This window comes from Hippocampus zosterae, chromosome 6 (assembly GCF_025434085.1).
Source record: "Hippocampus zosterae strain Florida chromosome 6, ASM2543408v3, whole genome shotgun sequence".
NCBI classification, from domain to species: Eukaryota; Metazoa; Chordata; class Actinopteri; order Syngnathiformes; family Syngnathidae; genus Hippocampus; species Hippocampus zosterae.
This window is the reverse complement of record NC_067456.1, coordinates 6,935,683-6,963,139: the sequence shown is the minus strand read 5'-3', so window position 1 is coordinate 6,963,139 and position 27,457 is coordinate 6,935,683. Positions and strand designations below refer to the sequence as shown.

The window sequence follows — 27,457 nt, the reverse complement described above, 5'->3', positions numbered from 1 at the left end:
AAATTGAAAACAGCTTCCAGATGGTTCAGACGGTGCGCATTGTGAACATTTGCAAAGCTTCGTGACATTGCTTAGGTATCGGATGGACAGTTAACCGCCCCCCCCCTCCCCCATACTTTAATTGACAAGCAACAAATCAAGATATTTTTGGGTGGTATTGTTTGAGATTTCAGGAGACTCTGAAACTATCTCCAGAGCAGGAGACTCCAGATGGCAAATGACTGGCTAATTTATCAATTTCACACTCGATGGGCGGTCAGGCACTCCAAAGCCCAAACTCCCTGCCCATCCATTATCCAAACCGCTTATCCTCACTATTTGTATAAAATATTTTTTAAAAATTGAAGTCAACTTTCCGTAATGCCGCCTTTCAAATAAAAATGCAGAATCCAGTACGAATGCAATGAGCGACACCACCTCTTGAGACTAATGAGTGCAGCATGACTGTTTTCGTTGCCTGAGGCTTGTAGGAGGGAAAAAAAGAACAGTTTCTGTTTGAACAAGAAGGCCTGTTTGAACCTGAGGCTATTTTCTTTTTCTCCTTACAAAACCATGTTTGTATTTCCAATTTCTGCGTTTTACTACCATACTTTCAACACTCTCACACATCTTACTTAGAGCAGTGCTCCCCAGCGTTTTTTTGTTTGCGAACCGGCACCCATTTTTTTTCATAGTTTTTAAATTGGCAGTTTGAAAGCACTGCTACTGACAACAAAGATAATAATTGAGTAATTCAACATTTTATTAACAATTAGAAATCATAACGTAATTAAATTACGATGCTACTTAGGGCATTAGCATCATTGCTACTTGCAAATGGGTCTGATCAAAAGATGACACGATTGATTGCTGCTTCCACCCGGTGGCTGCGGGTTAGTTATTAGCGACTAAACTGCTAATGTTTACATGGGCAGGCTGTTCAAACTCCGCTTTTTGCCACGTGTTCAAATGAATCAACCGGTTTCTTGCATTGCCTTGTTTTTGACGGCATAGCACGCACAACAGATTCCTCCTCTACGTCGCTCTGGCGATCCCGCCAAGGGAGGAACTTCTCTTGTCAAAATCGCTTCATCTTCGGAAGTCATGGCTGCCCTGGAGCTGCGCTTTTAGCTGTCCGTTTGGCCAATTTAATCCAATTACTTTCTGTCTACTGCTTCTTCTTGCATTTATTGGAGGATTCTGTTTATTTGAACTAGCAAACCAAAGTTAGAAGGGGGACTCCAAATGGCTCGAGTCGCAGGTCTGTCTCTGTGCGGCCCGGTCCCAAACGGGTCGAGGCCCGGTAGTGGTCCACGGACCGGTTTTTGGGGACCACTGACTTCGAGTATACATTATAGGAGTGTTTTTTACATGTGTCACTGCGGCTCACCTGTAAATGTTATGAGGCACGTAAACCTCACTGGAGGGAAACTCCAGCACTTCTTTGACATGTCGGATATTCTTCTCCGCCACGGGAATGAGGGGGATGAGCTCGGTGGACAAACAAGCCTGAGGTAAGTCGTGCAGTGGAGACATGTCCAACTTTATGGAGCCTGAAGCGACAAGACATGAATGAATGTGACCGTTGGTTTTGCAGCATTTCACCATAAAACCCAACTGAACATTTTTTTTCTTAAACATGACAAGGGGGAACCTGATATCGTCTTGATTCGTCTTTGTGGAGTGGATGTTTTCTTTATCTCATACAGGAATTTGAGCAAGTCCTCGTCACTCAAACGATCCCCTTCCTGAAGCAGAAAAAATAAACGACTTTAATGATGTAATGTGCGACACTATCACTAATACTCTTCTACAACTAATACTAGAATGCCAGCTTCATTGTCATGTCAATGCTACCGATTTGTCATTGTCTGCACTATTGGTGAATCATTCAGGACATGGATTGGTCTCACGCGTGATCCTAATACGCTATAGAAAATGGATGGAAGGACATTTTTAAATATACATTTATTTCTGTAGTTTTAATACATCTGTGTACTTTTTTTCAAAAAGAGGGAATTATGAAAATACAATAGAATGGGGACTTACGACTTTATTATAAAAGCCTTTAAACTCCTTCCGAGGTTGAATAGCTTGAATTGTTTTTGCAGTTGCTTGATGTGGATGCCAAACATGGTTATGTGTTAAACGGAATGTATTTGGAAGGTTAACAATCTTTTTTACGGGACATGATGCATCTCAGCCTAGCAATAGAGTTAGTTTTTTTTTGTTTTTTTTGTATTTTGGAAGCCAGACCTGTTTGAAGATGGTGCTGATGGTGATAGTGGCAGGCTTGAAAGCAGAGATGTTACACGGCTGCTCGTCGAAAGTGCTGAAACGTTCTGAGTTTCTCCGGGGCAGCTGCATTTTACGATCTATGCTGCTGGATTTCCCTGATGGAGACCAAACCCCCCCCCAAAAAAACATCTAGGTCAAATGAAAACACACAAAGAAGGGAGCGGGTGGGGCGCACACCTTTTATGCTGTCAGAGTCGGTGATGTCGCGGTCAATGGCGGCAGTGCTGATGACTTCCATGATGTTGACGGTGGCCCAGGCGAAGGGCATGCGGTAGCGACCCAGCCTCTGGCAGAAGGCCTCGGCTTGGCCACGCAGTTTCTCCAGCTTGTCCTTGTTCTGCAAGGACACAAGCACAAATTCTTCAAATGTGACATAGCCTACAATCATATACTGTTTGTTGTTCTTTCGAAGGATCTCCTCATTTTCTCTGCTCGCAACAATCCCTGAGTAGTTGCACAGCGTGCCAAAAAAAAAAAAAGAAAAAAAGAAAGCTAGGCATGCGGCGCTAACCATTTCCCAAGTTGGACAGTTTCTTCAATTTCTCAATCTATTTTTACGGCCATCCCTAGTAAGTGTATATTTAATATTTAATTTTATTAAAGTGTAGCATTTAATATTTACCAATTCAACAATTTTAGCGTATTCCGACGGCCTACGTTACCTTTGACGATTCACAATCCCTCAGCGTCATGTAAGGCTCCGCGCAGTCACCGATCTCGCCTTGCTGGAGAACCTTTTCAATCTGGAACAAAAAGTACAAAACTCCTTAGATTGATAAATTTGAATCCAAAAGACTCAATGGGAAAAAACACCCTCATTAAAACCAGAAGGAACACAGCATATCTGTGCTATCCTCTTTCAATCATTCTCAAAGTACCTTTAGTGGTACGCATAGACATAATTAATTACATTTGCGACGTGTTTATAAAATTACAATGGCTAAAAAAGTTTATTTTCAAAGATTTATTTCAGTACAGTTCTTATTTAACTTATGTACAATACATTTGACATTTTATCATCATGTAAGAACATTTTCTTCCTTAAAAAAAAACATAGGATGCAAGGATGAGTTTAATGTTGATCATGATACTGGTACTTTACTTTACTGCTGTAAAAAGTCACATAACCACTGTCAATGGATCCCATTTTCACCTTGATGACCAGATAGATGTCAGGCGAAGGGTAGGTGATGGAGAAGATGGCCGACCGGGCCAGTGAGGAGGGATCGACGTGAGGAGTGTGCGATCGCAGGAAGCCTTTAAACTGCTCAGTGTTCAGGTCACAGTAGAAGTTCTCGGATATCTGGAAAAAAAAAGAGGATAGACTGGGTTGAGCATCATTTCAACCTCAAATAAGAGCGCAGAGAGTGATCAGTTTTCTACAGCCATGGTGCTCATTCGACTTTATGGTGACTTGGAAGCTACGGTACCCCAGTTGACCTTGGTGATGGGCGGGGGGGGGGGGGGGGGGGGGGGGGGGGGCAATTGTTCCAAAATATGAGATTGTATATTGAGATTGAATATTTTAGTAATGCCGGAGAAAACCCAGGAGAAGATGTCAACTCCACACAGGAAAGCCAGAGCCAAAATTTAAAACCAGAAAGAGTGTCAAGCCAAAACATACCAAAGCCAGAAAGAGGAAACAGAGCTGAAGTCTTGAATCTTAGCTAAGCTCCCCCTGAAAGAGCGGAAAGAGATAAACACATTTGCTTTTTGGTAATTTTGGCCTGATCGTGTGTCAACCCGTACTTAATTTTCATGCTGCTCGATGACTACGCCACATTGTCTGATGACACCAATCTGCAAATAAAGTGAAGCACCCGTCCAAAGACGTCACGCCAATTGATTGAGCCGATGGGACGGCTACAGAAATAGAGCCCATCCTTGGAGCATGTTGACATTGCAGGAAGACAAATGTCACAAACATACAATTTAGATTTGTCATGTGTGTGCTGCTCCTAAAAAATGAACAGCACCGGCAAAAATACTGTAAGCTGGTTTTGTGACTATGCTTCTCGCATAAACCGCTGCAGTATTATCATCACGACCTCAGGCTATGAACAAAGCCACATGTGCCGGTCATGTGATGCTTGTGATGCTCGGCTTTTCCCCCCTCACTGGGCTTCTTTCCAAGAGGGCCAGCCACACAGAGCACTGCAGTAGATTTGGTGGTTGTCTCCCCCCCCCCCCCCTCCAAAAAAAGCACCAGATGTCAAATCGTATCCATGAATCCTGTGACACGCTTGGTTTTGTCACTCTGTGTGCAGATGAAAACCTCGTGTTGATAACAGGTCATGTTACAGGAAGCCAAAGGCAACAGACGCGAGGGGTGTGGTCATGGAGTCGTCAGCATCGATCTTCTGCGAAGCGGAACAAAGGCGTCAAACAAGAGCGCTTGAGTTGTGACCTCACGGTTAATGACAAACATATTCACGTAAGAAGAAGTCTGCCCTACCGGCCTGCTCCTTTTTTAAATTTGGCCCCTCGGGTATTTATTTGCTCCAGTATGTCTGACCTTCCTTTTTCCTGAACTCAACTTGTGCTTTTTATTTTTGCATTCTTACTTGCATTCCTCTGTTGCAAGACCCAGCTTTTTTGCCTTTATTTCTTTGTTCCCAAATTCCATCCTTGTTTTTCAACATCTCTACTGTCTTTCCTCATCTCAGAATTGCTTTTTTTCCTGGCATCTGTTGCTTCCTGACATCCTTCCCTCAGACCCGCTTTTTATTCATGCATCCAATAAATTTTTTTCTTCTACCTCCTTCCTTCCACACCATATGAGATTTATTTTACTTCCTTCACTTCCATCTTCCTTCCTGCCTTTTTTCCTTCACCCTCTCTTCCTTTCTTTCATGAGACTTGATTTTGCATCTTTGTTTGCTTTGCTTAAACGTGCATTCTGCCTTCTTTGCCTACCTTCTTTCCTTCCCTCAGACCTGCTATTCATGTTGCATCCTTCTTTATTTGCTTGAAATTACTTCTCTGCCTTCCTTTCTTCACTGCCTGGTCAATCCTTTTTTCCAGTTCTTTAGTCATAGTAAAAAACATGTTTTATAAAATAATCAGATGCATATAATCAATCAATCAATCGATCAATTATAAATTGCAAAATCAATCCAATTTCCACAGAGCATGTTCTCATTAGGTTCGCTGTCCAGATGACATAAAGCACATACGGCCAAACAACCATGCACACTCACGTTCACATTCAAACCTATCCACAATTTTCAATCTTCAATGAACATGCATGTTCTTGAAATGTGTGAGAAAGCCAGGAGAACATGCAAACTCGGCACAGGAACCAGAGATCCAAACCCAGAACCACTGCACTATGAAGCAGTCATGCTAATTAACCACCACTAGCCCCCCCATGCTGCCTTCTATTATTTCTTGTGGGGCGAAAAATGTTTCAACATTCGAACAAATTGGATCATGCTCCAAATTTTTCAATATTTGTGGTTCTCCTGTTGCCCTTTGTAGGCCTCTTGTTGGGTCAAGCACTGTACGTCCACTTAGCAGGAACACATCACTGACCCATTTTTAATAAGGAGAGAATTATGTGGAATTATGTGAATATTTGTAGCCAATTTCTCAGATGCCAAACAGCAATAAAACCACTGTGAGCTCAAAAGAAAACAAAAAAACAAACACAAGCGCAGGAATTCCCACAAGGCAAACAAGAGATATGGATGCAAGGAAATGACAAACAGACATCATAAAGGCAGAAGAAAGTGTGACGTACAGTAGAGGGATGTAGTAGTCTGGAGGGGAAAAACAAGAGCAGTAAGGCAACAGGAAAGCGGAACACTAAATGGGTCAGGAAAAAATGTTCTGCAAAAATGTAATCGTTTCTCTCATGCACAATTTCACAGCTCCTTAACAGTAACTGTAACATTGCATTCGTAATTCAAAGGGTGCGGAATGCACTTTACCTGTCCGAACACAATCACTCTCAGAATTGTGCATAGGTGTCAGAGTGAATTTCCAAGCCGAAATAAATAAATAAATGAATTGTACAGTGTTGCATACAAATATACTGTAACGCTACTACCGATACTAAAGCGAATGTGAGATGTGTCCTGGCTGGTCCATCCAAATTATAGACCACTTCATTTTAGCATGTGAAAAAAAGGTTTGCTGTATTGTAATATTAGCAAGATGTTCTGTCCTGGATGATCCACCAATTTCCAGTTTATAGAAGTCTAATTATGAGCTTGTGACAGTAATGTTAGCACTAGTGCTAATGCTAACACCAGGGGAGTTGTTGCTGGTCCACCAAAATGATAGATCACAGGTGTAGAGTAAAACAAAATTGCTCCACCTAACTCTGAACAGGAACGGTAATACAAGAACAGAGATTTGAATGGCCAGTCTCCTCATTACAAGCAACTGTAGAATAAAAATAGTTATTTTTAGGTCCAGTTATTACATATCGCTGCTTTTGTGCTCTGTTAGACCCATCAGCCAAAATCAGAGTCATCAGCATCAGTTCTACTTGACAGGGCGGTCAGAAGAGGGCCAGGCCAATGGCATAAAACCCCATCACACTATCTCCACCAGCTCATAAGCACAAGCTAAATCCTTCCAGCCTCTTCACCCACAAAACCTCCCAGCGAAATCCATCCTCCAAACCATGCAAACAGCCATAGCTCAAAGTAGCCGGCTGGGGGTGAAAAAAAAACTGCACAGTATTAGTAGTGATAGAGGCAAAACATGTTGTAGATTACACTGATCCCTGACTGACTTGAGTGTCTAAAGACATGCAGAAAATCAGGAGAGACATGGCACGCAATAATAAATCGGGGGTGGGGTGTGGAGGTGGTAATAACAACATCACTCGATATTAAAATAAGTGTGAGCGCCACCTATGTAACTGGAAAATGGGATAAAAATTCTAATGACGCTAATAATGATATCAAGCAAGATCTCACGAGACCACTACCTCAAAGTGCGTTTCACTTTATCTTTGGCTTCTTGGTTTGTTGTGATGTGACTTGAAGCATTGTCTGCTCAAGGTCATCGTGATTGTTTCGAGTCACTTTGCTTACCTTTTTTTTCTCTTTCAGGTCATACAAGGCCATGGTGGCAAATATGGGCTCGATGTCAATCTCGAACCTAAGAAGAAAAGAATCATTCAGAAACGACTCCAGCGCTGGAACGTGCTGATATTTAATTGATGTTTCGCCCGGTGCCATTCTCGTATCGTATTTCTATTCTACTTCTCCCAGCTCTGTGTGACTGCTTTGAGTCTTTGTTGTATCTGGAAGCACTTTGTGGTGTGAAGTGAGGGGATGAATTCAGGAAATACAAACATCTGTCACGTCAGTGGGTTATAAGGAGGACAAGGTTGTGTTTGTGTGTTTTTAAATGCTTTGAGAGAGTGAGGAGATGCTGTAAATTAGTGTGGGGAGGAGGGGCGGATGCAACAGCCGCCAAGTATTCTGCCTGGAGCCACAAATGGACACAATATCCAAGAATGTGCAATGCATGGGTTAAAAAAATGGCCTTAGTTTTCATATTAATACAACCATCTGCTGCTGAAGTCATCCAAAAATATTCAACATACTTGATGGCCTGGCATCGGATCAGGATGCGGTCTCCAGTGTGTTCTTTGGGGCAGTCGGGTACGGGTCGGATCTCCACTGCGTCTTCCTGGAACACGAGAGAAGTATTACTTTTGGAAAGTATGCATAAAAGAGCAGGAGTGAGACGGATTCCGTTGCTAAATGTGTGTCTTTAGGTAAGAAAAATACCACTTTATTTAGCAACGAGAGGTGATTTGTTTGACACTTTGGCACAGTCTACGACATGCATTAAAGCTTGACTTTGGATCGGATCATGAATCAATGATGTCATTGAAATTGGAATAAAACATGACAGCTGCAGGATTCTGCACATCCACGTTCACCTGTGCCATAAGTTAATTTTGGCGGCTACTAAACGATTTTGGTGCGATCTGTCAACATGCAATTGTGGTCACATGCAACTTTCATTGTGTACAGAAAGCCGCTCGGCTGCTTGTGTGGTCCTTGTGTGAGTTTGCTAATCGATACCAGCACCGATTGCCTTCAGTGGCATTTTTTTCTATGATAAGTTTTGAAAGCAGCAACAGTGTTACTAAAAATAAAATCAAGTTAGACTTGTTCAATGATGAATAAATGCTTTATATTACACTGAAGTTTTTTCCCTTTCCTTTCCTTCCTTGGGCCATGGCAAAGAATGCAAATGAGTATATAATCTGGTAGGGGTTTAACCCCCCCCCCCAAAAAAAAACAACAACAAAAAAACCCCGCCCAAATAAATAAATATAAACAATAGGAATTGTAATATTTTCAATTGCACTTGAAAAATAATTTTTAAAAAAATCTAATTAATTAATCTGTCGTTGAATCATATTACATCCCAAGTATCCTAATATGTTTTGATCTTTTATTGGAAAAATGCACATCCGTAAAAGTTATGGCCAAGGCCTCACCTCGTCAACGGGTGGGTACAGCGCAAAAACCTCAGGGTGTCTGTTGCCCTGCCGGCTCTCCTGGTTGAAGCGGTCCAGTTCCTCGGGACTGCTGAAGGCAAGCAGCCCGGCCACCCTCTGATCTGGAGTCAAACAGCGCAAGTTGAAGTCGGAGGAGGTCAGCGTGCGGCCAGAGTCATCATTCAACCTCGCTAGAGTCGGAGACTTGACCTGGGCAGATGGCAAAAAGAGAGGGTGGGAGGGTCAAAGGTTGAAAGAAAGAAAGAGGATTGAGGGATGAATGTGACAATGGAGGGAATAAAAGAGTAGTTAAAATGTCGAGGGGATGGGATACTGTATGAGCGGGGTGTACTTATCCTGCCGAGAGTAGCAACTCCAAAGGCACAGAGGGAAGCACCCACACTTTTGCCAAGGTGAAAAGATTGTGGTCTCCAATGACATCTCCAAATAAATACAAAGGAGCTCTGGCAACGTATACTTTAAAAACAGTTTCAAAATTGAACATTTAGCATGTTTGTGTTTGCTATGAATGAATAATCACATCAGTATATTGCCTGTTCGCCTTATGCTACTTAAAAATGTACCCAATTATTATTTGTATCTTTTGCGGAACCGGTCATGTGTTTCATTTGCATTACTTCTTGGACCTAACGCATGTTTTAGGAATGTGGATGGAAACTGGGGCAAACCCACACAAGCATGGGGAGAACATGTAAATTCTCCACAGGAAGGCCATGCTGGGATTCAAACACATAATTTTGGGGTGGATGTGCTAACCACTAAACCACTGAGCTGTTGGTCCTGATGGTCATTAGACTTAATGCCAATTAATAACCGCTGCACACAAGTTGGAAGTCTCTCAAGAGGGCAATGCTGTCATCATATTGATTTACTCAGTATCCGTAGGCATAGCCATGCTGCTCTTGTCTTTGAACCTCTCGCCATACTAGCTAGCCCTTGGGCTGTCCTTGTCTCTTTTGCTCCCATCACACATCAATCCCATATTCCCCCTGTCAAGAACTGTCTGTGCATCGCACCACGATCCAGAAGCCGTGACAGCAAAACGGACCGTGATGTGCCGAAGGACAATCGCCCCGTTCTTCTTTTGACTGTCACACTCTATCTGGCATGCAGATCATGGGAAGCTGGCCACTCCAATAAAGGCCTTTTTGGTTTGGGTGATTAAGCGGCTCTGGCAGAGATGGACTGACAAGAGTGGGTTAAAGGGTTGGCGAGGACGCCGATTGGCTGGCGCTGTCTATGGCCGAGAGGCCGAGTGTTGGGCAATTTCAGACAAAGGAGAATGGGAACTTGGCACCCAATCCCAGTTGAGGGCCAATAAAGGGAACCGAGGAAGTAGTTAAAAGAAGATAGTTCACTATAACATGAAGAACCATGTTTTCATTAGCCAGTTCATAGGTAGCTTAAGGTTGAGAAGTGCGATACATACATACACCCTTGACAGACCACCCGCCAATCACTGGACAGAAAATGACGCTAGTGGCAGGCAGAGGAAGAGGTGAATACAAATGCTTTTTTTTTTCGATCGATCACAAAGAGCAGTCTAACTGTGTGCATGGGTTTTATTTCTTTTGGTATTTTTGCAAAACAATCATAGTCTGAAAAATGCATTTGCGCTGTTATGGGTGTGAACAAAGCCTTGATTGAATGATTGGAAACATGTTGACATCCACCATACATATCAACAAAGCTCAGAATCTGTCTGCCCGTCTGTCAGAATCTTGATCAAATTCACTAAAATTGTGTGACACCACTTGTGCCCAAAAATTGCGTTTACTTTCATCCATCAAATTGTCAGGTCCGCCAGGGGGGTAGTAGTTGATGGACGTTAATGCTGAGGAGAAACAATTTCAAAGCTAGCTTGGTATCAGGAGAAATAAAGTAAATTCCAGATGAAAGAAAAAAAAAGTCAAACTTGTTAAACCAAGGGCAAAACTTTGTTAAGATCTGAAGTTGATTTTTTGTGGCATTCTTTTTTTCACATTTCCCAGCCTCACTACTCGAGCAGAAAGACACAGCGGTGTTGTCCTCTTTCAAACCCTACCTCCACCCCTCTGTGTTATCTCCCTCTCAAGCCTTGATCAGTATGGACTGTGATGCTGCTCGAAATAAAATTCAGGCCCGCTTCCTCACAAACAAATTAGAATCAAAGGCAGCAAATTGGAGTTTACTGACTACGCACGCGTTGTAGAGCCACACGGAAGTAAAAATGTATATAAATCCTCAGGGAGTCACTGATGGTATAGTGTTACACAACGCCGGACTTGTGTGCCGGCAGCGTGGGATACAGTTCCCACTCAGAGATAGTGTGAATGTGGGTGTTAACGGTAATTTATCTCTATATGTGCCCTGCCATTGACTGGCAACCAGTTCCGCCCGAAGTCAGCTGTGATAGGCTTCAGCAATTCCCCGCAACCCAGGGTTTGACCATGATTGGCAAGCTGAGCTGGATATTAACCTAGACTTGTTGTCGCGCTCAAGTCTGGCGGGCGCATGGAGAATTTGAAGTGACTAACACAATAGTAGCGTGACACAACAGCTGAGAGGCAAGTCAGGGGATTACACAATGTAGAAGGACATGAATGAGTCAAGAGTGGAACTTCTTGCCTGCATGACAGAGGTTATTATCTAAAGCTGAAGTTCCCTCAAGTCTCATTGCTCTTACAGCTGAGTTTGAGCAGCTTGCGGGGACATGATATGAAATATTTACTTGCTGATAGATGCTGACTAGCTTCTACGCAAATACCACAGTTGGCTTTCTGGAGTTCCTTCCCACCCATCAAATGTGAAATTAAACACTAAAAAGCAAAAGTAAATATTGGTATTAATGGTAGTGGGACTTTATTTCTGAAAATGTGTCTGTGTGACTGACTCTGCACTTTGGGTCATATGCTACATAACAATCGTGCTTATTTACGTAAAAAAAAAAAAAACTCCTCACGCCGAGTTATTTACATATGACACGATCATCTTGGGCAAAACAGTAAGCAGAGCAGCACTGAGTTTTTCTGATAACAATGCTCAGTGTTTTGTTAAAAAACTAAAACTAAATAATTATTTATATACAGTATTAGTGCTGTCAAGAGATTAAAAAGGTAAGATTAATTAATTATTATCTGTCATTAATTGATCTAATTAATCTTGATCTATTTGATGAGAAAGCCCTATTTTCGTTTTAAAGGGATATTAGAAAAAGGCAACCCACCTACAGAAACAATAAAGTCAGAGATTAAAATTTAGATCGACGCGATAAAAAACAACGCGCTAAATATAACTAATTAATTATTATTACATATTACACACACACACACATATTATATGTGTATATATATATATATATACTGTATATATATATATATATATATATATATATATATATATATATATATATATATAAAATTTATCAATTGTATATCCCGTATATACACATTTAACTATTTTATTTTATTTTTTAAAATGGTTAAAAAAATACAAGCAACACAATTATTAGTAATATAAAATTGAATGAATTATTTTTGTATTTAAATTGCCGGTTTTATGTATTTTAAATACATTTGAACTATTTTCTTCCCTCATCAAAACATGATCAGGCCCATCTATGATTAAGCACAAAGCACGATTGCCTATTCCTGCAAAAGTGTGTCCTGGATCTTACTGGCGTGTTGTCTTTGAGTGACTGGATGTCAGACTCAAAGGTCTGCTTCTGAAGGAGCTTGTGCAGGCCGGCCCGATCCGAATATGCACTCCAGCCATCACCTTGGCACCTTTGAGGACACACAACCACGCACAGTTAGAGAGTGATGCACACACTGGAAACAACACGCATGGTTACGGCTGATACACCTCTGCACTTGTAATCGGCGGAGATAACCATACATCAAAGTCTTGTAAACTAAGATAGCAGCCGTGTTAATGTCTCAAATCGGAGGTGTGCAGTATTTTATCTCGTTTTCCTGTTCACAAATATGTGTCACCTCTCCAGTGTCTACAGTCGTTCTTTTCTCTGGTGAGAATATAGTCCAAAAGCCTGCAAATTCTGCTTCGTGTTATCCCCCCCGCCCCCAGCTCCTCACCCTCAATTCAACTCCCCAGCCAATTTCATCATTTTAAAAGCCAATATATTTGTGAAAGTCGAGGGAATGAGAAGAGTTAAAAGGCCTGACCTTCTAGACACCACAAGCCAAGGTTGGGTGTAACTCATGACGCAATCTCTCACGTGGGGATCCAACTCCACTCTGCAAAATAGAGACAAGATGGAATGATAACACACCGACAGGAAGAAAAGCTCGGTGGGTGTCAACCTTCTTCACATTCTTGCTCAATGCCACGTTATTGTGATCATCTTTTTCGACTTTTTCCACCATTAACATGACTTACAACCAAATGAAAAAAAAGAAACTTTTTTAATAGAAGGGAAGCCAAAATAGGGAAATAATCTAAGGTGCACACATTTTTGTAACAGAGTGTAGCTGTGTTCAGAAGTCACCAATCACATTCTAAATCATGTAAAGTGCCTGTGATTAACCTCAAATCAAGTTCAGCTGTTCAAGTATGCAATACCATTAACGCAGTACTTTATTATTACCTCCCTGCTTGGGCAGTTTTGATTTTTGTTTTCAGTTGGGTCCCATTAATTGTGGAAAATATCTTTTTATATAACAAAATAATATTTTCTATATAACAAAAATGTGGCATATAAAGACTTTTTTCATCCTAAATATTTACTTGTGTGAGTGTACATTTTCACATTGACAGAAAGTAGGTAAACATATTTTCTTCTGCAGCCTTAACTTTTATATTCCAATCAGATCAACGTGACTCAATAGATTTACAGCGTGTTTGATATTTTTTAATGAGATGTCTCGATACGATTTGAAAAGATGAATCTTTCTGCTTGGGTGTATCTATCTATTCGGCTACCTAGCAATCCTATTGTACAATTCCTCTACTGTCTCACGTATGTGAGGCGGTGACGCACCCGTCGTCAGGGACGGGGTGCCGGACGGTGCGACACTCCTTCTCCACCAGTTCCACCTTCAGGTCATCGTCGGGGAAATCGCCAAGCTCCTGCATCAGGGCAGAGTCGCCGTTGCGGAGCTGCGACATCAGGAATTCCTCCAGGTCCAAAGGATCCACCGCGTCGTATGACTGTGGCTGAGGAACCCAATCGAGAGGTTTAGGACAAACAGAAGCAAATTCTTATTTTTTTTCTTCTCAACAGTATGTTTCCAAGCAACACTGAAAATTTGTGTCTGCCTCACAGTGTTGATGCTTGAGTTTGAGTCTACGTTACGGTTTACGGTTACGTTTGACAGAGCATGAATCTCGGGATTTAAACACTTAACCTCTGGACTGAGTGGCAATATGTGCAAAACACTATTTCACCGCGCTGCCCTGTTCAATATACCAACACACATTCATCAGTTTGACTAGAACCAACTGGACAGATTTGAAGTCAGTTGAGTTATTCATTTAATGAGGATTGCAAAAAAAACAAACACTATTTGACTATTCTCAGAAAACAGGCCATTTTCTGCTACCTCTTACCTGTCCAACAAAAACAAACGAGAAAAACTGGAGCATAGTGGCTTGCATTAGACAGACGGTTCTATTTTTAGCTGAAACCTCGAACAGTACAACTCAGTCATTCTTGCTGTATGTTCTGCACAGAGTCTTTCATCAGGAGAGAGTTAGGGCTTGGAACATAGCATCCAAAATCATCCATAAACCCAATGAACCTAACTCCAGGTGGTATTTAAAAGAACACAGATGGGGGGAGGCTATACATAAAGAGCAGGTGCGTTTGAAACAAACCCCCCCCCCTCCCCCAAAAAAAAATGGACGTGGAAAGTGTGCAGGCTAATGACAATTAGCTGATGTCGGAAATATCAGCAGACAGTACAGGACAATGTCATCCAGAAGATGAAGCCAAATAACTTGAAACTGTGAATTTTGTAAGACGCCGAGGTCAAAGTTAAGGTGGTGTGTTTTCTTGCTTTTACATAGAGAGGTTAACTTCATTTTAAACTTGTGTAACAATTTAGAATAATTTAAAAAGTATGATGTGTGACTCATTTTTGCAATACACACTTGGCACTCATTCCTTAAGTGTTTCATGTGCTAAAGTTAAACACAAATGAGTACCTGTACGCCCCAACCGATTTTTTTAGAACACCCGGTTTCCTTCCAGAACCAAAATTCACCTACAGTATCGACTACTACAAAATACACAAAAGTTGTGTACTTACTTTTAATGCTGAAAAAACAAGTACACGCAAAACCTCGCAAGGCTGTGTTTTCGATAAAGTAAATTCTAATTTACTAATTAATCCACTTTTTTGCATTCACTTGCATTGTTCCAATTCCAATTGTTCTTGTGGTCACGCAATCGCGCAAAGGTAATATTGTTATTGTTTTCTACGATGATTTATATTGTCATATCAAACACGATTCACTTTTGTATTTGCACTTGTTTTTATTATTCATCTATTTTTTTAAATAGCTATTTACAAAGGTATTTTCCTCGTTATTTCTGCACTCTGGTTCAGTCCAGAAATATTTTTTTTCAATTGTCTGTACGTCCAACTGCAGAAATTACAAAGCTTCTCGAACCTTGAGTATTGCATCAAAAGTTCACTTTTCAAACGGGCTCTGCATCCATGTTGAGCACTGAAGGTGATAGGCTGAGATTGGAAATGGAGGATGAGATGAAATAAAAATAGAGTGCTAATGAAACTGTAAAAATACCTCAACTCAGTTAACAGACAGAGAGGAGGCAGAAATGACTGCAAAAACATAACATGATGAGTCACCGCTTCAAGCCAACAATTGAGCGCCAAGTAAATTCCATTTACCTCCAGACGTGTTGCTGCACATCAGTCAATCCTTCGGCATGTTTTTGAGCAGCAAATTGTAAGGCAAGGCACGAGTATTAATGCTCAGGAGGCAGATCATTGGGAACAGATGCAAGCTTAAAGGTTCTATTCTGATGACAGGTCAACAACACTGTCTGCATAGTAGCCGTCGACTCAGTTTCAAGTGTGGCGGCAAACTAAAAGAAATGAATGCAAATGTATGCATGCCTCTGATCACGGCACGTTGCTATGTGCGAGCAACGCGGACTCTTAGTATTGTCTGTGTATTGGCTGTGGATCGAAAAGGGTTAAAAAAGTGAAGCCAAACTCAGAAAAAGTCTGTTGAAAAAGCTCAATACATAAGATTTAAGAAGATCAACATTCAATATGACAGCGCAAGCAAAATGATATCATTTCAACAATTGAAGTAAAATCCAAACAATTTGAGCATGGCCATCCTTATTTGTGCTAATAGAGAAACGCTGTGCACTTACCCCGCTGACAAGTGAAAAGTGCCTCAAAAGGGGAAGCGCGCAAAATGGCGCATGCCGGATATGTGAAGTGACAGTGTGCACCTACACTGCAAGGGACTGGCTTCTTTTTATTGAAACTAAGCCACGATGCAGATCCTCTTAAATATTATCCTCATATTCCTAGAAGCTGGAAAGCACAGCGGGTCAGGGTTCGACATTCTCAAATCATGCATTTCTTTGGCTGACGTAAAGACTTTAAATTGAGCCTTGAACCCACCTAACAGGAGATTTCAGACAAACCGCAAGGCATAAGAGGAAGTGACATCAGCAAGCCCTCCCTTCATCCATTAACTGAAACCATACACGCGCACATCAACACATGCAACTTTTCTTGTTAATTTAAGCACGGTGTCCTAGTGGTTAGCACTTCTACTTCACAGCTCTTAGGTTCTGGTTCAATTTTCCGCTCGAGCCTTTCTGCGGAGAGTTGACATGTTTTCTCTGCACTTGCGTTGGTTTCCTCCAGGTACCCTGACGACCACCCACATTCCAAAAACATGCTAAATAGGTACAGTGAAGACACTTAATAATAGGTGTGAATGTGTGTGTCTCTAAGTCCCCTTTGACTGACTGGCGACTGATCCAGGGTGTACGGAGCTTCACGCTGGGATAGGCTCCAGCTCACATCCGAACATCACGAGGAGCAAGAGCTATTGAAAATTGATGGAGGGATCTGTTTGTCATGAGAGTTGTAAAAAAAAAAATGAGAAAAAGCCATGGAGTGAATTCCAAAAACAAACAAACTATCATCCCAGAGATTATGGTATTACAAATCCCACTCCCACATCCCAAATCCAGCCATATTAAAGATTTGCCCGTGTAAGCTGCAAGGTAGGCAGACCCCCATCAAGCCTAGCTTCTGACCCACTTCCCAAGCAGGTTAAGGATTAACCGTGTAGCACGCCGCCGTGAGCTGCAAAATAGATGAATGGTGCGAGGCATCCTCCCGAAAGCCTGTCAGCTGACTCGTTCAAGGTTCTTCACTGGGGAGAGTGTGTATGTGTGTGTGTGTGTGTGTGTGTGTGTGTGTGTGTGTCAGGGGGCGGAATCAAAGGCATGGAGCACACTCAGTCACTGATCGTGAGTGTCAGGAGTGCCGCCTCGGAGCTTTGGAAAACTCGGTCGACTCGAGCGAGATGTAGGTCGGCGAATGTGGAGAGGAAGGGCAGCAACAGAAAATAAAAGTGAGAAGAGAGGGTTCACAGGAGCGAGAGTGGGAACAAATCCCTCCAACGGATTACTGCGCATCATCCCGTCAGCTTCACAGAGCCGGAGTCGCTCAGCTTGTCGCCAACTTTACAGACGGAATCTCCCAAGTGTGAAGAAGGGTATGCATGTTGATATTGACAGGAAGGCCGGAGACGGAATCTAACCTTGCATCTCTGCACTTTGAGGTCGACGTGCTAACTAGTCGACCACCGTGCCACCTTTGTATGCTTAGCGATGTTTTTTTCTAATTTATTTTCATATATACTGTATGTGTGTGTGTTTTTGTGTGTGCATATTTTCAATATTCATGGGTCGGCCCTGCGTAAGAACAGTTTAGAATCTTCACTCAGCCTGTTTATGGAATGTGGGAGGAAGCTCCAAATTCAAAGCCAGAACTGTCTATCGTGCTTCTGAAAAAAATTACCGGTACCGGTAATGAAAATGAGATAAGGCCTTTATTTGTCCCACAATGGAGAAATTTGCATGCGGTGGTCTTTTGAGATATGACTGCCCTGACTAAGTAGTTGAGATAGGAGTCATCATTTGACAAATATTTATCTTGACATTGACATCTTGACTTGAAGGGTTTAATTGCATCCCCATTCATTTCAATGGGAAAAGACAAATTGAGACGCAAGTGTATTGAGATCTGAGTGTGGTCAGGTATTGAAACAAACTCATATCTCAAGGTACCACCTGTATTATTGATCTTTGTGGGAGATTGTTTAATTGGGCTCGAGAAGTGAGCCCTTTCATCCGTATCGCTTAACATTCTCAATATGGTGATCCCAAAAGTCCCCAAAAAGGCCCAACATACTCCGTTAAGAGTTCATCCTTTAGATGCTCACTAAGGTGAAATCGCATGAGAACGTTTTGACATCTACGTTTTGCAGCTACTCTATTTCTTTCGTTATCGTGTAGCGTCCGTTTCTTTTCAAACGCAAGCAATGCGCGCATGCATGCAGGATGTCTCTTTTTTTCAATTAGATTAATGAGGGCCACGAGTTTCTGAGCAAATAGACAAACATAGAGGATACAAAGGACAACTCACCACAGTGAGATATGTCGTGGTCGAGGCGTTGGAGTTTGTCCGTCTGTGATAATAGCCATAGTTTCCGCTGAAGTTTCGCCTGATCTCGGCAGACGAATGCCTGGAATTAAAACACGGAGGCAACCGTCAGTGTTAGCATGCCAATGCACTGAATTTGATGGACTTTCAAATAACTTGTCTTGATACACAAGAAGAACATTGTTTCATATAAACATTTTTTGCATATTTCAAGCAACAGGCACGTCACAGGACTTAATGAGTGCAACAACTCCAGCGCCACCATTGTCCCTGCTCGCATTCGTTTGAATTGCTGATCCATGGCAATTCCATTCACACTTTTGTTCCCTCCATACGACAGAAGCACAACTCAGTGGAGGCTTTGTCACGTTGGTGCCCCGTGGAATAAATAAGGAGTCCTGATTTAAGGGTTAGCCTGCGGCAGAAAATCGACACGACGTTACAATGGAGGGTTCAATTCAAAGACACTGGGAAGATACAGTGGGTGTGCATGTGTGGTTTGTTGTGTGGAAACACTGCCAAAAAATGGGCAGGGCAGAAAGTGAAAAGAAGAAATCAAAGAGAAAGATTGCTGCAGTTCACCTCGATGCTTCCCGAATGAGAATAAATACCGTATTGGCATTGTGCTGGGCACACTTTTAAAACAGAATGGAAACGCCTAGACAATTGTATGAGCCAAGGGTTCAAATGTTTTTACAAGGACTTTTATTATTTCTATTTTTGTGTATTATACAAGTACATACATTACATATTAGCCCTGCAACTAATAATTATTTGATTAATGTATTCATCTTTCTGCAATTAAGCAAGTTTCTAAAAACGTGTTTTGATTTTCATCCATTTTCCATCCTTAGTTTAAGCCTTGAAGAAACGAATTGCCGTTATTGGCTACGGGAAAATTTGTTTTGAAATTACAACAGCCAGGAAGTAACCCGTCATCATCTAAGAAATTGTGTTTGAACTTTGGATGGTCCACTGCATATGATCTTTTTTTTATTTTTATTTTTTTTTACAGACAGTAAAAGCTGGCACTTGGGAGGGGAGTGTTGACTTTTTATATCCACGGCACAATAAAGGCAGGCCTTGCCTGTGCTGAACCCACACCACAGCACTGCCCACTTGTCCATGTCTGGTTCCAAATACACAGGGACAACTCCACAGTGTTGCTAATTAACACTATAAGCCCAGTCCAAAGTGGAGAACTACCAGTGTAACACTCCTCAAGTACCTTAGTCATGATGCATTTTCTATTTAACCAAAATAGTCAAGATAAATATTCCTCTTTAGTCACACAAAATTTTAATTTCGCCAAAACTGCATTGAAATAGACTCAAAATCGAATCAGAGGTTGACAAGCATCTTGGAGCAGATTGTGTTCAATCCTGGATCTCTCTCTTTCAATATGACCCCCCCTTCCACTTAGAAACAACTTCAAGTGGTATTTTAGTAGTGACATAACACACTTTGGAAGGTGGGGACATGCATGGGTGGGTGAAAAGGATCGCGTTTTCCGGGCAAAGTCCGAGGCTAGAACTTCATGTCATCAACACTACTCCGGCTGTCGTTTGAAACCCACAAATGAATACAGGAAAGAAGCGTTAAACGTAAGGTATACACACATGTACTACACACCCAGTCACCAAACTCCTCATACACATGCTTCAAGCATGGGCAAATATTTTAAGCCATAATTGACACCCAAGCAGTGGACAGATGGAAGCACGAAATAGGAAACAACACCCTAAGCTCACCTTTTAGAGCTTTTTGTACACAAATGTGTGAAAGATTACGCCTAACCATGAACCCAACTGCACCTGAAGATCCTGAAGAGGTTTAAATAAATGTATGACACAGGCAAAACAGCAGCAACAGAATTCCAATTGGAAAAATTGAGATTAAACTGATTCCTTCAAAATCCTTTCCCAAGTATTAATGGCCATACAGTGTAAAAAAAAAAAAAAAAAGTTAGCCGCTGCAGCTAATGCTAGCAGCGAATATTGCCTCTGCTAACATCAAATAAGTTCTTAGGTAAAAGTCACAGTCTTCTGCACTACCAAATGAGTCTTTTAATGATCACTGAATTGAGCTCAAGCAAGTTTTTTTGACATTATACATGAAGGAGGGTGTTTGTATGACTTTTCAGCGCCATTTTCCCCCAAAAAAAGACATTGGGGACATCTAACTTTGTAGGTACTAACTCAGTTGTTCTGCAAGTGCAGCCCTGAGCAACGCAGGTCTGCACGGGCCGTTTTCCTGCATGTTTTTTGATCTCTTCCTCCTCCAACGCATCTGATTCAAATGATCAGCTCGTCAGCAAGCTCTTCAGAGACTGGTATCGTTCCTGACTAAATGAACTAGACAATTTAGAAGAGATATGGAGGAAAAAAGAAATTTAAAAAAGGTAGACAACCTCTTTATTGCAAGAATAGAATGCTCTAGTTTCACTCTTATGCAGCTACTGAGCCAAGAGAAAAAGAAAGACAGTCGGGTTTTTCTCTGACCCTGACGACAGTGTATCAAACGACGACCGCATTGAACTCGTACAGGCAGCAAAGCAAGCCCGGTGAAATGTTTTTAGCACTCCACTTCTAAAGGAACAAACCATACTACTAAAACCACAAAGCGTGGTGCGGATGTCCTGCCTATATACTGTACGTTCCACAGCCATAACCGGGACAAAGTCCTTACACATATTCATGTCAATACAAAACTTTAAAACTGAAGATATCATTTGCATGTGCTTGAGCATATTCACAAGCACGCCCATTGCGGTTGCTCTGCTACCATTCAAAACACAAAGAGCTTGGCTATAAAAAGAGCAGGCAAGTAAAACAGTAATCAGGCCTTGCCAGCAGCACACAAGCATTATTTCATCACAGCACACAGGCAGCCTGTCAGCATTGTCTTCGTTGGACCCTTTGGTTGGAAAAGCCTCAAAAGCAGATTTATCGGGCAGGTATTTGGGCAACTACTAATTCAACTAATGTGCTGCTAATTTTGTTCCTTACAGTGCTGAATAAAAGCGGAGTAAACAACCACCGTAGTAAAAAGAACAATTTTGTCTCATCATTCTGCTGTGTCAGCCCGTTCGAGAATGACCATAAAGTCATTTCCCAGACGACTTTCCCTTTCATCTTGATGATGTCGTCCCAAAATAAAAGCTGAGCGCAGCCAAGCAGCAGCGCATCGGCAAGCCAGGCTGCTCCCGTGCAAGAAATATCCAAAATATGGATATTGCAAACACACTAACTTAAATGATAAGAGGACTGTAACACTAAGTGATTAAGTCAAAAAGTAGTCACACATATCGCTGCTTGTCTCTTGGTGACCTCATCAAACACACCCCAAAGAAAATTTCACAAATAGACAGCTCACTGTTCTAGAAAACAAGAATTGTGCAACAGCATTAGGAAAAATTGTTGTCTCTATATTGTCACACAAACCAATAAGGCTATGTTACAAATAGTGGACGACAAAAACATGTCGAGAAGGGGTAAGAGTAAAGCTTTGGATTTAGACAAAGTTATACGTGGGCATAATAATGAAATAATTGGTCAGCTGTGTGCTGAATTACTTCTTAATTGTACGTTAAAGCAACTGAGGCAAAATGGCACGTACTCTTTCCTTGTTGTGAGTTGTTGTGGTGACAGCAAAAAGTCCATGGAAGCAGCGAGGCATGGCAGGAGCTCAGGACATATTTAAAACAATATTTTCCAAAAATAAAACAAAAGCTCATGGAATTAAAAAAAAAAAAATTCGTAGACGTCCAAAAAAGACAAGACAGAAAGTAAGTAACCAAAGCTGAGAATGGACTCACAAATAGAGACGTGACAAGAAGTGACAGGAACAGTAACAACCTGACAAAAACAGACAGAAATCAGGGAGCTAAATAAAAACAAAGTGATGAGACAACAAGGAACTCCTGGACATGCTACGAGTGGCTTAGGGAGCTGGACACAAAGAAAACAGGACAAAATGAAAAGCAAATAAAACCACAGAAACACAAAAACAGGTCCTGACAGCAGTATTTCAGTCTCAACTGCTTAGGCTGATAATCAGGTCAAATTGGAGTTTCCACACCAAATTGTTGGATATCTCCAAGAGGTTATCCCGACCAATTACTCTGTGATGTCTGTCAAGACTGATGTGTTCTCTCCAATCTACTCCGAAACGAGTCAGGACCACAATCATCATATTTCTCAGCCCCAATAGCAGCTAATTTTTGTTGCGTCACACTGTCCAACGCTGGCAGGCCTGCACTTGCTGTGTGTGCACATGGTGTGTTTTTGTCAGCATTTCTGCAATCGTTGCGCAAGCCTTCCTGAATATGTGACAAATCCCCTCTCACTCCACGCCGCACACAAAGACAAACTTTCTTCCTCTAAATGCTGCATTCTGATTGGATGTCTGAATGGGAAAATCTGCTCTTGATTATCAGTATTTGTTATTCGTAGGTGTCAATCCTAACGCTGGAAATAAGTTGGAATAGATTCGTTGCCAGGACAGAATGATGGAATTTAACAATTCGTAGCATCCGCTCACTGAGGTTTGATACACAAAGTATTATACACTGATTTAGAGGGAAGAAAAAGCTTCACTCGTTTAATTATTAACGATGCAGAATGTGTGCCATATTTGTGGTGTGTGCCAATTTTATAGGATGTTGCTCATTGGGATTCGACTACATTTCTTTCATCAGCAACGAAGAAAATGCAGAACTGTTTGTGTGTGTGCACACCAGTGCAAATTTACAAGCAGAGATTCAAACTAAGAACCTCTCGACTGTGAAACCGACACAAAATGCACGACTACGTTGCGCTGCCCAAAAATGACCACATTTCCAGAGAACCAAGGAGATTCAACGAAATCCGAACAACGCGAAGAGGACAGAACCAAATATGGTTAGCGGAAATGTGGTTTGATTGGCATTATTGTCAAATCTGAGGTAGGTGTCGCCTCCACGCCGAAGACCAACCAGGCAAACAGCTAACCCCTCCCCGAAAAAGACCACCTTCCGTCATCTGATTCAAAGAGGAAGCGGAAGAATAACAGGGGGTGGTGCGGCATTCACTTGAAGAAGATTGCGGCGGAGGGATGCCCCCGCTGTGCGTCTCATCCTATCATATGTCTCCAGACTTTAATGGGCCTTACTGCTATCAGCACCATCGCAGCTCAGCTTCCTGTCAGGGAGCAGGCACGCAAATACACAGAAGCTAGCCAACAAATCTTTTTGTCAACTTTAGTTTAATTCAGATTACATTTTTGGGTGTCTTTTTTATTTTTATGATGAGGGCGGAGGGTGTCAAATCCCATGTAACTCAATCTGGACCACCCCCACTCACTGAAAAAGTATTGAACGGTGGAAGTCCTACATCCACAGCTGTCCTCACACCATATGTTCATAATTACCACCATGCTACTTCTCTTTATTTGCAAACACTTCTTCGTTCTGCCTTTTTTCTGCTTATGATGACCCCCCCCCCCCCAACATTTTGTGATGGAAAACTGAAGTGAAACTAGAGGAACACAACAGTTCCTTCACAATGCATCTGAAAGGGACTAAGAGAGAATACTCGGGATTCTCATTGTCCACAAACAAGTTGGATTAATTTTGTACCAATAGAAACATTCTCTCCGTGTGATACGTGTTGAACATAAGTTGCAGCGATTCGTAATTTTTGAGTATACAGCGGAGGTTGGGGCTGGGGGGTTGCGAGTTTTCAAGGTTGGGATCTTCACTGCTCAAACAAATGAAAGATTCGACTTTAACTTGGCATTCGTGACGGTTAAGATTTGAGACTTACACATATTTTGAATTACTGCCACCTCTGGTGTTGACACAATGTCACTAAAATGTTATACAGTATATTGTGGCCTGACATGGACAAGTGTAGTGGAAGGACATTACCTCCCATTTCAAAAGCCTGTGCCTCACGCGAAAATGCGCGACAACCCAGACACTACATTTCCCAGCATGCCTCACAACCTCAACAGGTGTGGCTACTTCAGGCAGTTGATTAAAGCAGGTAGGGCTGGCTATAAAAGAGAGGAAATAAAGGAACAGAAAGATAGGGAGAAGATAAAGGGAAAGACTGGAATGAGACAGGTGGAGAAGCCCGTGCAACGTGGAGAAAAGTTTAGATTTTCGAAAATGTACTTCAGTTGGAATTTTACCTTTGTTTGCTGTTTTTTTTTTTACTCTTTTGAAACATTCCTGCCCTTTGAGAAAAAAAGCTGAAAATGACTTGATTTACCGATATATTTGACCTGAGGAGACTCGTCTTGCGCTGGAGAACCACTCTCTCTCTCTCTATATACAGTATATTACTGTATATCGAGAGAGAGAAATAGATATATAGATATATACCGTATATATTGGAATTAGGAAGATCATTTCACTATCAATGAGCATATGATTGGCATGCGTCCTTGGCCTAACAGCACCCTGCAGGCAGATGCTCTGCTGGCTCATCACTGGATTCAGAATGCGGCCCAAAAATCCTCTCACATCCCTGTGCAGCTGAGCTCAGCATTGCACAGCAAAGCACCATCGTTGATGTGTCATGGATTATGAAAAAAAATGTCAGTGTGGTACATTCCCCCTGGAATTGAGAAATAATTTGACAGTAGCAGTATTTGTAGCACACTACACATACATACATATATATATATATATACATACATATATACATACTGAACATTCGGCAAGCCTCCTCGCTGCCCATCTTTCCAAGCCCTCCTCAAAACTCACTTGTATTCTTTGGCGTTCGACTCAACATGACTTAGATTTGTTCTTGATTTTACTGTCTGGTGCTTTCTACCGCCTTTATTACCGATTTCTCTTACTGTTTATTGTGAATGTTAAATCGCTCCATGTATAGCACTTTGTATGCAGCGATGGCTGTTTGAAAGTGCTCTATAAATTCTGTTGACTTGACTTGACTTGACATACATATATAAACAAATGGCAGAAAGGGGGATTAAGACAATGCTGTTTGAATGAATGTTACAGTAAGCACTCTGCTCACATTGTATGCCCATGTTGCAAGGTGGAATGTGCAAGCCTCTGCCAAGGCTGAACAATCATGATTGGGATCAGCACCAAACTGTACACTTGCAAAGAGACTCGCCTCCTTTATATGCTGGATTTTTTTTCCCATTAAGATGAATGGATAATTCCCTGAGAAATTAGAAAAAAAAATGCTGACATAACAGAGTTAACAGGTGTCTTAATAACTCGATGCACTCTGCCCAAACGCTATTTCATCCAGATGTATGTGAAAAGTGCCCTGTACACCGAAGCACTTACACTGAATATAGTATTCTGATACATTTTTGTTTGTGGAATATGAATTAAGTGGTGAAATCCACTCGGTGCATTTTGCTGCTTCATTCATATTCAACATCAAAGCCAGGCGCAGTTATGACTTTGAAGGTATGAATCTGGGCTCTGGACTATCTGTGCACAAGTGTGTTTGTTCTCCCCGGGCTTCCTTTTGCTACTCCAGCTTTCACATTCCAAAAAAAATCCATAATAAGTTGATGGAAGACTCTAAATAGTCCTTTTGGTATGAATGCTTATTTGCTATGTTTGAATACAGTCTATGTGACCTGCGAGTGGCTGGCAACCTGTCGAGGGTTCACCCTGTTTTTCAACTCAAGTCAGCTGGGATATGCTCCAGCACACCCGCAACCACTAAGCGGGATAGAAGATGGATGGGTGGACAGAAAGACGGCTATCTATGCCAGCCACTTACAGTGACAGGGGGAACAATAAAATGTGTTTCCACCGCATAGCACAAAGTACATAATAAATTTGTGTTTGCGCTTTTTGGAGATAGATACAGTATGTGACTTGGCTCAATAAAGGCACAATGCTTGAAAACCATGACAGGTCTCACTGCAAAAAGGGGGAAGCGTCGCATGCATTGACAGTTATTCACAGGAAGCTCCCCTGTTAGGTTGTTTTAATGAGTTAGCATTGAGCATAAGATACAATGGACTTCCATGTACAGTCGTGACTTCCTCTACACCTGCAGGAACTATGAGCACATGCCCACTCATGGGCATTATAGCATGATCACTAATGTGGCACAGCACAGGATAGAGTGACAATGCATTAAACTATTCAACAGGATATAGTAGTAATGCATGCACTCATTCAACAAAGTTAACTTGAATACTAAAGTCACGTGAAAACGAAAGTATACCACCGATGGCAGCAGTAACCTGTTGCCCTTTCAACATGTGACTGTGCCCGTTTCTCGTTCCATCTGGTCAAAACAGTTGCACGATAACATTAAAAAAAAGAGTTGTTGTTTTGTGCTGGTTAGTTAGTTTGTTTTTACCTGTTGATTTTTAAAGCAAAAGCCCGTCGCTCCGCACTGGTCACAGAAGCCATGGGAGGAGGTTGAAAGTCCGAAAAAAAGGAGGGGACGCTGCTCCTCCACCGCCGCCGCCGGTCGGTTGTCTTCGGTGTGTTCGTCTGAGTTCTGCCCGCCCGCCGTTCCTCTTGGCCCGCCCCGCCTGTCACCGAGGCGCCGCCCCCGCGCTAAAAGAAAAGCTCCGCCGCCGTCAAGCTTCAGGAGTGCACGCGCCTCTTGATTCCAAGATCCGGAAGTAACTGCTCATGAATCCACTTCCGGTCTGGTCCCGGGCGTGCCAGAATGAGAGAGAGAGAGAGAGAGAGCGAGAGAGAGAAGTGAAGAAAATGACAGCGCCAAATATGCCTTAAGTAAATTAGGTGTGAAGCGTCTTTGCCAGTTAAACCCGTTTTAATGTATTATTATTATTATTATTATTATTATTATTATTATTATTATTATTATTATTATTATTATTGTTATTATTATTCATTTTCAGAACCGCTTATTCTAACTATTGTTGTTGTTTTTGAACTCTGGCATATTTACTTCTGTGTTGATGTTCAAGCTGCACAATGTTTCAAAAATATTACATACAGTATATTTAGGAATAGAGTCTGTCTTTTTTTCATTACAATTGGACCTAATGGTCGACT

At 41.7% G+C, this 27,457-nt stretch overlaps 1 protein-coding gene across 1 annotated transcript in view; it reads right to left on the bottom strand.

Annotated features, from left to right (window-relative positions):
* The window catches only part of dock8 (dedicator of cytokinesis 8), a 58,614-nt gene extending 31,620 nt beyond the window's left edge, over positions 1-26,994 (bottom strand). Inside the window, exons 1-14 of the mRNA XM_052068435.1 lie at positions 26,787-26,994; positions 18,421-18,520; positions 13,752-13,927; positions 12,937-13,008; positions 12,429-12,537; positions 8,753-8,962; positions 7,844-7,929; positions 7,326-7,392; positions 3,431-3,580; positions 2,940-3,020; positions 2,455-2,614; positions 2,236-2,372; positions 1,634-1,727; positions 1,370-1,532 (exon numbers count right to left, since the gene is read on the bottom strand). Coding sequence (XP_051924395.1) covers positions 1,370-1,532; positions 1,634-1,727; positions 2,236-2,372; positions 2,455-2,614; positions 2,940-3,020; positions 3,431-3,580; positions 7,326-7,392; positions 7,844-7,929; positions 8,753-8,962; positions 12,429-12,537; positions 12,937-13,008; positions 13,752-13,927; positions 18,421-18,520; positions 26,787-26,839 — 1,658 coding nt within the window. The 5' untranslated portion in view covers positions 26,840-26,994. The remainder of the gene's footprint in view (positions 1-1,369; positions 1,533-1,633; positions 1,728-2,235; positions 2,373-2,454; positions 2,615-2,939; positions 3,021-3,430; positions 3,581-7,325; positions 7,393-7,843; positions 7,930-8,752; positions 8,963-12,428; positions 12,538-12,936; positions 13,009-13,751; positions 13,928-18,420; positions 18,521-26,786) is intronic.
* Positions 26,995-27,457: the final 463 nt, after the last annotated feature.